Source organism: Pan troglodytes, chromosome 1 (genome assembly GCF_028858775.2).
Source record: "Pan troglodytes isolate AG18354 chromosome 1, NHGRI_mPanTro3-v2.0_pri, whole genome shotgun sequence".
Taxonomy (NCBI): Eukaryota; Metazoa; Chordata; class Mammalia; order Primates; family Hominidae; genus Pan; species Pan troglodytes.
In genome coordinates this window covers 99,102,933-99,115,703 of record NC_072398.2, presented here as the reverse complement: position 1 = coordinate 99,115,703, position 12,771 = coordinate 99,102,933, and the positions used below count along the sequence as shown (strand labels likewise).

Below are 12,771 nucleotides of genomic sequence, written 5' to 3'. Positions count from 1 at the left end.
GAAACTGTGAAAGTCCTAGATGAAAACCTAGGAAAAACTCTTCTGGACATTGGCCTAGGCAAAGAATTTATGACAAAGATCCCAAAAGCAAATGCAACAAAAACAAAAGTAGACAAGTAGGACTTAATTAAACTAAAGGGCTTCTGCACAGCAAAAGAAATAACCAACAGAATAAACAGACAACCTACAAATAATGCCTCCAACAAAGGACTACCATCCACATCCTACAAGGAACGCAGTAAGTAAAAACAACCCCATTAAAAACTGGGCAAACGACATGAAAAGACATTTCTCAAAAGAATTACAAGTGGCCAAAAAACGCTTGAAAAAATGCTCAACATTACTGATCATCAGAGAAATGCAAATGAAAACCACACTGAGATATCATCTTACACTAGTCAGAAAGTCAGATGCCACCACTCTGGTTTTACCTTCCTACCGGCTCTTCTGAAGCCTTTGTTATTTTCTCTCTCTTGCTCTCGCTCTTGCTCTCACTCTGGCTCTGGCTCCCCCCATCACCCCATTATTTTCAGCTTCTTCTCTGCCGACTTCTTTTCCACAGGCTATAATCATACTCAATTTTCTTTTGTTAAATAATAAATTTAAAGCCTTTGGTCCTAGATTTTCCTGTAAGTTATGTCCTTCCCTTCATAGCCAAGCTTTTTGGATAAAGAAGCCCACAGTCACTGTCTTCTGTTTCTCAACTCTTCAATCCATGTAGCCTGGCTCCTTACTCCACTACAACACACTAAAACATTTCTTGCAAAATCACAGTAGTAAATCCAGGGGACTCTCAATTCCCACCTTATTTTCCCCGCTGCTGCATTTCACACTATTAACCATTCTTTTCTTCTTGAGACTCAGTTGGCCCTCAACCTCTCCCTTCTGGTTCTCCTCCTACCTTTCTGAAAATGTCCTTCTCAGTTGCTAATGCTGGCTACTCTTTTTACTTGTTTTTTAGTTATTAGGGACTCAGCAAAAAATCTGTCTTTTGGTTTTCTTCTCATTCTACATGATCTCCCTAGATAAAACTCATCTATTCCCATGGCTTCAGCTACCACATATTCGGGGAAAGCACTAGACCTGAATATACAGATGTCTAGTGGGCATCTCCATTAGAATATTCCACAGGTATCTAAAACACAGCATGTTTTTGTCTTATGCACAGTAAATGTCCTTTTTCTCAAACCTAAACTACTACACCTAGTTACCAAAACCAGAAAACAAAGTTATGGACTCCCCCTTTACCCCTATCCTCCACATTCAGTCATTGACCAAATACTGAAGAATATGTATTTTTTTGTGATTGGACATCCAGTACCTCCTCTTCACCCTTTCTGGGATGTCTTTAGTTCTAGGTTTCATCATATCTTCCCAGAAGTCTTACACTAGCCTTTTATTCTCCAACTTTTCCCAACAGTTACACCCAATTCATTCTTGCATAGCTGCCAAAACTATCCTTCAAAAAAGCAAATTTGGCTGGGCATGGTGGCTCACACCTGTAATCCTAGCACTTTGGGAGGCCAAGGCGGGCAGATCACCTGAGGTCAGGAGTTCAAGACCCCCTGCCTGGCCAACATGGTGAAACCCCGTCTCTATTAAAAATACAAAAAGTAGTCTGGCATGGTGGCGCGCGCCTGTATTCCCAGCTACTTAGGAGGCTGAGGCAGGAGAATTGTTTGAACCCAGGAGGCAGAGGTTGCAGTGAGCTGACATTGCACCACTGCACTCCAGCCTGGGTGACAAGAGCAAGACTCCGTCTCAAAAAAAAAGCAAATTTGATCATAGTAACCTGTGAGAACCCCATGACCTGCGAGATTTGAGGTGTGTGAGCTGCCTTATGCTTTTCCCTCTTTCTCTCACTATGTCCCCAACTTCACTTCTGCCCCAAAGGAAGAGTTAGGATGAGTCCAAAGTTTTTGGCCCAAGCAACTAGAAGGCTAAAGTGACCATCAAGTAAGATAGGGAAAGCTATAGGTAGAACAGACTTAGGGAAGATTGGGGATTTAAAACGTGTTGAATTGAGAAATAATTAAACATCCAAATGGAAATGTCAAGTAAACAGATATTTAAGTCTGGAGTTTAGAAGAAAGGTCTGGGCTGGAGATAGAGATTTGGGAACCATCAGCAGATGTATTTACAACCAAAAAATGGTGTGATTATCCAGGGAAGGAAATGTGCTGTTTCTCTGGTAACTAGTAATGTAACCACTTGTCAGTGTGGCTGTTGAGCACTTGAAATGTGGCTAGTGCTACTGGGGAATTAAATATTTAATTTTATTTTGGTTAATTTAAATTTAAATAACCATAAGTGACAAGTGGTCACTATACTGAATGGAACAGATGGAGGGAATGAGTTTAGATTAAGAAGAAAGGAGGATCAATGTCTGGGCTCTGAGTATTCCACCATTAAGAGGTAACAGAGATGAAGTGGGACCATAGAAGAATACTGAAAAGTAGCAAGGGAAAAAATCAAATATGAAATTTTCTGGAAACCAATTGAAGAAGGTATATCCAGGAGGAGCAAGTGATCACCTCAGTCATATGTTGCTGATAAGTCAAGTAATATAAAACTGTTCTACCTCACCCATCAGGCAATAGTTTCATAAGGAACACACAACCTAGATCCCTCCCATGCGTAGTTCACACTAGGATTTGCACTCCTATGAGAATCTAACGCCTCCACGGATCTAAGAGGAGGCAGAACTCAGGCCCTAATACTCACTGCTCACCTCCTGCTGTGCCCCCGCCCAGTTCCTAACAGACCACGGACTGGTATTGGTCCTCAGCCTGGGTTTGGGGACCCTTATCATAATTGACACTTTACCATAACAACCTCTTCATCATTGGTAGCTTGTATAACTGTTTTTAGGGGGAAGGTTTTTTTGGGGTGTTTTTGTTTGTTTGTTTTTGGAGATGGAGTCTCTGTTGCCCAGGCTGGAGTATGGTGGCACGATCTTGGCTCACTGCAACTTTCACCTCCCAGATTCAAGCAATTCTCCTGCCTCAGCCTCCCGAGTAGCTGGGATTACGGGCAGCTAGCACTACGCCCAGCTAATTTTGTATTTTTAGTAGAGCCTGGGTTTCACCATGTTGGCCAGGCTGGTTTCAAACTCCTGACCTCAAGTGATCCGCCTTCCTCGGCCTCCCAAAATGCATATAGGCATGAGCCACCATGCCTACCCTTGTATAAATTTTACTGGGAAATCTCTGCAATTTAGAGACTATCTGAACATTTTTAAATAGCCACAATAGCTGATTCTGTTTCAGTGAAGTCCCACAAGAACAAATACTCTCTCAGTTAATTCTTTCAAGGCATTTTAGAAAGAGAGAGAGAGACAAGCAGGAAGGAAATGTAGGGTTGGGGTTTTTTCATGATTTATACATAAGCATGTATATTCCTTGATTAAAGATGTTTCTGGTTAGTTTTGTGCAATAACTTTCAAAATGGATGCTTCTGATTGATGTAGTTTTAGTGTCCAATGAGTGATTTAACAAAATTATTTGCCTAGTAATGGTTTTGAAAATAATTTGATCTCCTTCTTGGTGATATTTAAGGAAGGAGCTAATAGGAACAGTCACTTTTGTTATGAAGCCATTTTGATAAGGATTGAAACAGGAAACAGAGTAAAACAACACAGTGCTACCCAAGTGAAGCTAGTGACTGAGCTGTGTTCGCATGTCCAGTATCAGCTACACTCATGGTTTTTTTGGTTTCCATGGTTTCTTTTTCTTGGTTTATCAAAGGATTCAGAAAAAAGAATTCAAGAAAAGATAGAGTTCCTAGAAGCACCATTAATTTTTGTGTCCCATTCTTTTTTTTATACTCAAAATACTAAATGTTTCTAGTTTCCATGTTTTGGGGACATCTAAATATGCTAGTTCTTTCAAAAATGCTTTGAGGTCCTTGGACAGAGGCCATTGTAATAGCACTGTATTAAGTATTTGACAAAGGCTTATACATGAAAGGAGATGTGTAGTATTAATACAAACATAAAATTCTGCCGTATTGATATCATGTCATGGTAAGGCACTCTGCACCCTCTTGAATATAAAAGAATATTTCTACATTTGGTTCCAGCAAACACTATTGTGCTATTCTGAAATCCACAGCACAGAAATTATAAGACATCCGCTCATAAACAGAAAGCAAATCACTATTCAGCATTTCCTGCTCTGTTTCCTGCCAATTTCAGATAATTAAAACTTTTTTTAAACCTTTTATTCTATTCTGCTTTAATTCTGCTTCCTCCACCAAAAAAAAAAGATTTAGAAATTAAAACTCTGTGTATGTAAGTCACAGTCCTTTTTTTTTCTTATCCGGTGATAATATCTTATTCTTCATTATTGCAGACCTCAGGATATCATTGTGTTTGTAATTGGAGGAGCCACCTATGAAGAGGCTCTAACAGTTTATAACCTGAACCGCACCACTCCTGGAGTGAGGATTGTCCTGGGAGGCACCACAGTGCACAACACGAAAAGGTAAAGGAGAACATTCATTCTACAACTGTGTCCTCTTTCCCAGAGGATAAAGCTTAAATTCCCTTTATGTTGGAAAAATTTGGTCAATACTCACCAAACTGCTGTAGACTGAAATTCTCTGGTGTTTGCAGCTCCAGAATAATTTAAGAATTTGTGAGAGAAAGGATCTATAGTAGTTAAGTTCGTTAAGTTCATAAATCTCTTTATTAGGTCAAAGACCTAGAAAGTAAGAACCATCTTACACTGTTAACAATTTGTATTTCCTGTGTTCAAAAAAGGAGAAACCCTTGGACCTAATTCATAAGGAAGGGGGGAAAATTAAAAATTGGGTTTTTTTTTAAAGAGGGAGAAACCTAATAGCCACAGCTTAGACTTTGAAAATACTTAAACGTAATGGTATTGAAGTCTGTGAGTTTTTCTATTTTGTTGATTAACTTTATTCACTTAGCAAGTATTCAGTAAGAATACAAAGATGAATAATCTAAAGATCCTACCTCAAGTTATTGTCTATTAGGAAAGAACATTTAAAAATAAGAAAAGAAGTGCCCAGAGAGGCAGATAAAAGGGCCAAGGATTCTCAGAGTGACTAAGGGAAATTAGCAAATGTTTCACATAGAAGATAGTATATTAGCTGAGCCTTGGGTGAAAATGGACATATGGAGGGAGAGCACATTCTAGGTAGAGTTAACCACATGAACAAGTTATAAAAGCTGTAGGCAACATACATACACAAAGAACAGCAAATAGTTGACTAGCTGGAATGTGTGTAATAAAGTGAAAGGATGATTGAATGCCATCATTGTGGAAGGCCTTGAGTGCCAGGCTTGGGAATTTCTACTTTTTTACATAGAAAATGGGGAATTATTGAAAGTAGTGATTACAAGAAACTCACGGTGTTTTAGGAGGATTAATTTGGCAGCTAAAGGTAGAAGAGGAAAAGACTGGAGAACCGTGACATGATTGTTGAATCTAAAGATTGGGGACCCTGAGAGATCCATGCTGAGCCATGTATTCTAGATAATTGGGAGTCATTAAAAGTATTTGTATACTTTTTAATTTTGTATGATTATTTGGTTTTTAATATAACTTTTCTCCTTTATTATGGAAGTAATATATGCATATTCTGAATATTTTTAATTCAGAAAGTACAAAGAGAAAAAAAGTTTCCATAATCTAACCACTGTTACGTTTTAGTGTTTTCAGGCCTTTTTTCTAAGCCTGTATAGACGTTTGTATGAGTGTGTGGACAGAAAGGGATCTCATCGTACATTCTGTGTTTTAACTTTCATTTTGCAGTCTGATGTAAACATCTTCTAGTGTTAAATATATAATTATTCATTCATTAAACAAATATTTACTGGATAAGATTTCTTGGGTTTGAATCCTGATTTCCCTCTTACTATTTTTGTAAACTTGGGCCAATTACTAACCTCTTTGTTAGTGTCCAGAACTCACTGGCTATTTATATATTTCTTTTGTGAATTGCTAGTTCATATTCTTTGCCCATTCCACAATTGAAGTATTCCTTTTTTTCTTAATAATTTTTTTAATTCTATTTATATAAATAAGGTTATTGGCCATTTGTCTAGTATTTATTTTGCAAATCTTTTTCCTCTATATTTTTGTTTTATACTATTCACAGTGTTTTGTTGTATAAAAGTTTTGTTGTTATTACTTTAATTTTATATGGTCACAGTTACCTGTGATTTCTGCCTTTGGTGTCATGCCTAGAAAGTTATTTCCTACACAAGATTATATAAATACTAAGATGCATTTTAAAAATTATTTTTAGGATACATATTTAACATGATATCTTTACAGTCTATCAGAATTTTAGTTTTGTGTAAACTGTGCTGTAGGGTTTCCTTTTATAACTTCTACAGAAATATTACAGTGAGAAATATTACAGTGAGGGGCTTTTTTCTTCTTGACACCAAATACACCATGTCTTTCCCAACACCATTTTTCCAATTCTCCAGACACCAACTGGATATTTAGCAATTTGATTCAATTCTGACACGATCTACCTGGAGTTAGCATCTCATCTCAAAGTTAAAAGGGCTTAACCCCACAAGACCACCCCTACTTCAGATGCCAGTCACAAGTTCCAGACCACCCGTATTTCTGAGTGACTGGTTGTAAATCAGGGGTTCCCATGACCCCTTCCTCAGGTTTGATAATTTACTAGAACAGTTCACACAACTCAGGAAACCACTTTACTGCATTTGCCAGTTACTACAAAGGATACAACTCAGGAACAGCCAAATGTAAGAGATGCATAGGGCAAGGTATAGGGGTGGGGTGTGGAGTCTCCATGCCTGCTCTAGGAACACCCACCCCACCCCAGCACCTTGATACGTTCACCAACCCACAAACTCTTCGAACACTATTGGGTAGGGGTTTTTATGGAGGTTTCGTTATGTGGGCATGCTTGATTAAATCATTAGCCCCTGGTGATTGATTCAGGCTCCAACTGTTTTCCCCACCCTGGAGGTTCAGGGGTGGGACTGAAAATTCAAAGTTTCTTATTAAGGCTTGGCCTTTCAGGCAACTAGCCCTCATCCTGAAGCTATCTAGAGGCCCACCAAGAGTCATCTCATTGAAACAAAAGACACTCCCGTCACCCTCAGTACTCAGAAAATTCTTAGGGAATTAGGAGCTCTGTGCCAAGAATGGGGACAAAGACCAAATATCTTTCTGTGATACCACATACATACACTTACACACAGGTATTTCATTATGTACAGAAAAGTATATAAATGATAAACAGCTCAGTAAAACATTGCAAAGTGAATATATCTATGAGACGACCTCTGAGTGTAATGATCAAGAAATAGCACATTGCCAGCACCCCCAGCAGCCTTTCTTATTCCTCGTGCTCCCTCCTTGTCACAAATCCGTGCAAAGTATTCATTATTATGACGTCTGTCACTGTAGATTAGTTTTACCTGTTCTTAAAAGATATTTTTTGAATAAAAGAAGAAATAGGCCAGGCGTGGTGGCTCCCACCTGTAATCCCAGCACTTTGGGAGGCCAAGGTGGGTAGATCATTTGAGGGCAGGAGTTTGAGACCAGCCTGGCCAACATGGTGAAACCCCGTCTCTACTAAAAATACAAAAATTAGCCAGGCGTGGTGGCAGGCGCCTGTAGTCCCAGCTACTCAGGAAGCTGAGGCAGGAGAATGCTTGAACCTGGGAGGTAGAGGTTGCAGTGAGCCGAAATCATGCCACTGCATTCCAGCCTGGGTGACAGAGAGAGACTCTGTCTCAAAGAAAAAAAGAAGAAGAAGAAGAAGAAATAAAGGCTACACTTAATCTATTTCTGCCTTTCTCACAAATAATATAGGAATATTAAAATGTTTTAACTGTAATCACTTTCCTCCCAATTTGTACACTATCATTGTCCAGTGTTTTGGTTTTACCTTTTTAAATTCCCAAATTAATCATTATTTTCACTAGTTAATGTTTATTTATATTTACTCACATATTTGCCCCCTTTTCCCCCTCCACTTTGTTTCTTTCCTCCTGGCTCTTTCTTCAATCCAATTTTCTTCTAACTAAAGAACATTCTTGCCTGAATCCCATGCCTGTACTCCCAGCGCTTTGGGAGGCCGAGGTGGGCAGATCATTTGAGGTCAGGAATTCAAGACCAGCCTGGCCAACATGGTGAAATCCCATCCCTCCCGAAAAATACAACAATTAGCCAGGCGTGGTGGCACATGCCTGTAATCCCAGCTACTCAGGAGGCTGGAGAATTGCTTGAACCGGGGAGGTGGAGGTTGCAGTGAGCCAAGATCAAGTCACTGCACTCCAGCCTGGGCAACAGAGCATAACACCATCTCAAAAAAAAAAAAAAAAAAAATTATTGGCCAGTAGTTTAGGAGGCCATGGCGGGAGGATCATTTGAGCTCAGAAGTTTAAGACCAACCTGAGCAATATGGAGTGACTCTGTTTCTAAAAAAAAAAAAAAAAGGTAAAAATTAGCTGGGCATGGACTAGGCATAGTGGCTCACACCTGTAATCCCAGCACTTTGGGAGGCCAAGGCAGGCGGATTGCTTGAGCCCAGGAATTCAAGAGGAGTTCAAGGAGTTCAGGCTGGGCAACATGGTGAAACTTTGTCTCTACAAAAAAACACAAAAATTAGCTGGGCATGGTAGCATGTGTCTGTGGTCCCAGCTACTTGGGAGGCTGAGGTGGGAAGATCACAAGCCTGGGAGATTGAGGCTGCAGTGAGCCGTGATCATGTCACCACCCCCCAGCCTATCTGAACGAGACCCTGTCTTAAAAAAAAAAAAAAACTTTAGTATTTTTTTCAGCTATTGTTCATTTTGATGCCTTTGTCTAAAAGTGTCTTAATTCAGCCAAGTTTAGAATTTCAGGTTGATAATTTTCACTTACTTAAAAGTAAGACAACAATGGAATGCTGTATTACTTGGTATGAAAAAGTCATGTTTGGCATAATTTCTGGAAATTTTACAGTCATTATTTCTTTGACTGTTGCTTCTCTTTCATCTCCTGTTGTCTATCCTTCTGGAATTACTGTGAGATATATGTTAAACCTTCATCTATTCTTCAGGTCTCTTAATCTCTCATTTATGTTATCCATCTGCTATCTGTCTGTGCTGTCTTCTGTATAATTTTTTCAGATCAGTGTTCCAGTTTAGTAATTCTTTCTTCAGCTATATCTAATCTATGTTTAATTTGTCTACTAAGTCCACTAATATTATATTTTTATGCTTACAAGTTCTATTTTGCTTCTTTTTCAAATTTGCCTGATGTTTTTGTTAGTATCCTCTTTTTTTCTCATGTTTTCAAATCCTTTATTTTTCCTAAACCACATTAACTCTATAATCTGAAGTATGTAGAGGTCTAATTCTGCTGTTATATCTGCTAACATTAACTCATGATGAAGCATTTCTGCATGTGTTCTGTGATTTTGACTTATGAGTTATCTTAAGAAGGATTTTATCTATAGCACCCGTGAGGAGCTGACATTCAAGATACATCTCTCTTGCATATTTTTCTTTCATTTTTGCTAGGTACCCCAAGAGCATTGTCAGTCTGGAATCATTTTTATGTTAGTTTCTATACATAAGGGTTCCTGAACCTTGCAAAGCATATCTCCTTGTGCAGATAGATTTTTTTAGTCCACTTTTTCAGTGAGGGTCTCTATATTACATGGAAATCTCAATTTTGATTTATTTTCTTACCGAGGCCTAAGCCTTCTTTCCTGACCCTCTGTGGCTACTAAAACACAGTGCCCTTGTTTAATAACACTGGCACACACCTATTAGATAGTTGTAGCATCAGTTTATACTTATCAAGCTAAGTTTTGGTTCCCTTTTTGTGCTGACCCTTAGCAATTCCTCTCACTTTCTAAAGAAGTTAGATATTCATTTAAAAGAATGTTTGTCATTTTTTATCCTGCATTTGTATGTGTTTTATTACAAGATAATTTTCACCTTATCTGCCTTAATTCTAGAAATGGAAGTGTCAGTGTGGTTATGATCTTGGGAGTGGATAAAATGGTAGTGACATTATAGAAACTCCATTTTGAACATCAGTAGATGATATGATTTGGAAGGATAGCCGTGCATCCTAAAATGTCAAACTGAGGGTTTTGTACCTAATTCAAGGGCACCTCTTGAATATTTTTGAGCACAGAAGTGACATAATATTATTAGAGCTATTTTTTCAAGTGTCTCCCTTTGCTGCTAATAAAGCAATAATAGTTCATACTTATTGAGTAGATACTGTATGCTAGGCACTGTACTGAAAGTACTTTAAATCTATTAACTCATTGAATCCTCACATAAAGTTTGTACTATTATTATCTTTATATATGGAAACTGAGGCACAGAGAGATTAACTTATTCAAGTAAACATGACTAGTAAGAGATGGAGCTAGTATTGGAAGCCAGAACCCATGCTTTTAACCACTATGCATTTCCTTCCTCAGTATTACTTGAATGCCTAATGCTGCATTATTCTCTAAATAATATTTAATAATTTAGGGTGCAAAAGGTTTTATTACTTGATGGTAGCCATATGGGATTTTGTCTTCTTGATCCAAATGAGTTCTTTCATGAATGTTTAGTTAATCATATGCTTTTAAATAGGCTTCCATATCAGAATTCAAAAAGATGAATTGACCCTTAAGTGATTCCTCTGAGAGTTAATATTTCTCACTATTTGTAGCCTTATGGCCAGTGACTAAGAATTGTAGCATCATCCCTTTAATCTGAAATATCAGCAGGTTAAAATTAAACATATATCTCCATTTAAAAAAAATAGGCCAGGTGCAGTGGATCACACCTGTAATCCTAGCACTTTAGGAGGCCGAGGCAGGCGGATCACGAGGTCAGAAGATCGAGACCATCCTGGCTATCACAGTGAAACCCCGTCTCTACTAAAAATACAAAAATTAGCTGGGCGTGGTGGCGTGCACCTGTAGTCCCAGCTACTCAGGAGGCTGAGGCAGGAGAATCACTTGAACCTGGGAAGCAGAGGTTGCAGTGAGCCGAGACTGTGCCACTGCACTCCAGCCTGGGCTACAGAGGGAGACTCTGTCTCAAAAAATAATAAAATAATAATAATAATAAGTAGGGGGGCCAGGCATGGTGGGTCATGCCTGTAATCCCAGCACTTTGGGAGGCCAAGGTGGGCAGATCACCTGAGGTCATGAGTTTGAGAGGAGCCTGGCCAACATGGGGAAACCCCATCTCTACTAAAAATACAAAAATTAGCCGGGCATGGTGACAGGCACCTATAGTCCCAGCTACTCAGGAGGCTGAGGCAGGAGAATCGTTTGAACCTGGGAGGCGGAGGTTGCGGTGAGCCGAGATCGCACCACTGCACTCCAGCCTGGGCAGCAAGAGTGAGACTCTGTCTCAAAAATAAATAAATAAATAAATAAATAAATAAATAAATAAATAAAAATAAAAAATTAAAAATAAGTTGGGGGCCAGGCATCGTGGCTCAGGCCTGTAATCCCAGCACTTTGGGAGACCGAAGTGGGCAGATTGCTTGAACTCAGGAGTTTGAGACCAGCCTGCGCAATGTGGCGAAACTCCATCTCTACCAAAAATACAAAAAAGTAGCCAGGTGTGGTGGCGCCACCTGTGGTCTCAGGTACTTGGGAGGCTGAGGCAGGAGAATCGCTTGAGTCCGGGAGGCGGAGGCTGTAGTAAGCTGAGATCGTACCACTGCACTCCAGCCTGGGTGACAGAGCAAGACCCTGTCTCAAAATAAATAATATAAGTTGGATTTAGATAGAAAGATAGATTAGTAAAGATTTTTTATATGTCTTTGTAATTTAGTCATGGTACATACAAAAATACATGTTTTAGATGTGTTTGACTAATTAATAGTGCTATGGGCTGGGCATGGTGGCTCACGCCTGTAATCTCAGCATTTTGAGCACTGTGGAAGGCCAAGGCAGGCATATCACTTGAGGCCAGGAGTTCGAGACCAGCCTGCCCAACATGGTGAAACCTCGTCTCCACTAAAAAATACAAAAATTAGTTGGGTGTGATGGTGTGTGCCTGTAATCCCAGCTACTCGGGAGGCTGAGGCACGAGAATCACTTGAACCCAGGAGACAGAGTTTGCAGTGAGCTGAGATGGCACCATTGCACTCCAGCCTGGGTGACAGGGCAAGACCCTGTCTCAAAAAAAAAAAAAAAAGGTACTATGAATAAAACTTCATTTTCTGTTCAAAAAAGAAGAAAAAAGAAAAAAAAAATGAAACATCTAGGGTTTTCCTTAAATTAGTGTTCAAGTTCCTGATAAATGACCTTTGTTTTTTGGGGGATGGAGTCTTGCTCTGTCGCCCAGGCTGGAGTGCAGTGGTTTGATCTCAGCTCACTGCAACCTCTGCCTCCCGGATTCAAGCAATGCTTCTGCCTCAGCCTCCAGAGTAGCTGGCACTACAGGCGTGCACCACCACACTCGGCTAATTTTTGTATTTTTGGTAGAGACGGGGTTTCACCATGTTGGCCAGGCTGGTCTCGAACTCTGGACCTCAAGTGATCCACCTGCCTTGGCCTCCCAAAGTGCTGGGATTACAAGAGTGAGCCACCGCACCCGGCCTCAACAAATCATCCTTATATAAAATTAAGAAGGTAAGGCAGTCCTGTGAAGGCTTTATGCTAGATTCTTCCAGCTATTGTCAGCGTTGGTATCTCTGTGTGACCTAATAGCATGCTAAGCAGTACACTGTATTACATTTGAGCAGATATCTTAGCAATAAAGATTCAATAAAATTTTGGACAGAATTATTCACTGGC

General features: G+C 39.5%; 1 protein-coding gene across 11 annotated transcripts in view; it reads left to right on the top strand.

The window, feature by feature from the left end:
• Positions 1-12,771, top strand: part of VPS45 (vacuolar protein sorting 45 homolog) — a 78,456-nt gene that overhangs the window by 39,257 nt on the left and 26,428 nt on the right. For all 11 annotated transcript variants that reach the window (XR_010158454.1, XR_010158448.1, XR_010158449.1 and 8 more), the window contains one exon: positions 4,353-4,484. Coding sequence is in view for 6 of the 11 variants with exons in the window: in XM_054670367.2 (XP_054526342.1) it covers positions 4,353-4,484 (132 nt within the window). In the remaining 5 variants the exon portion in view is untranslated. The remainder of the gene's footprint in view (positions 1-4,352; positions 4,485-12,771) is intronic.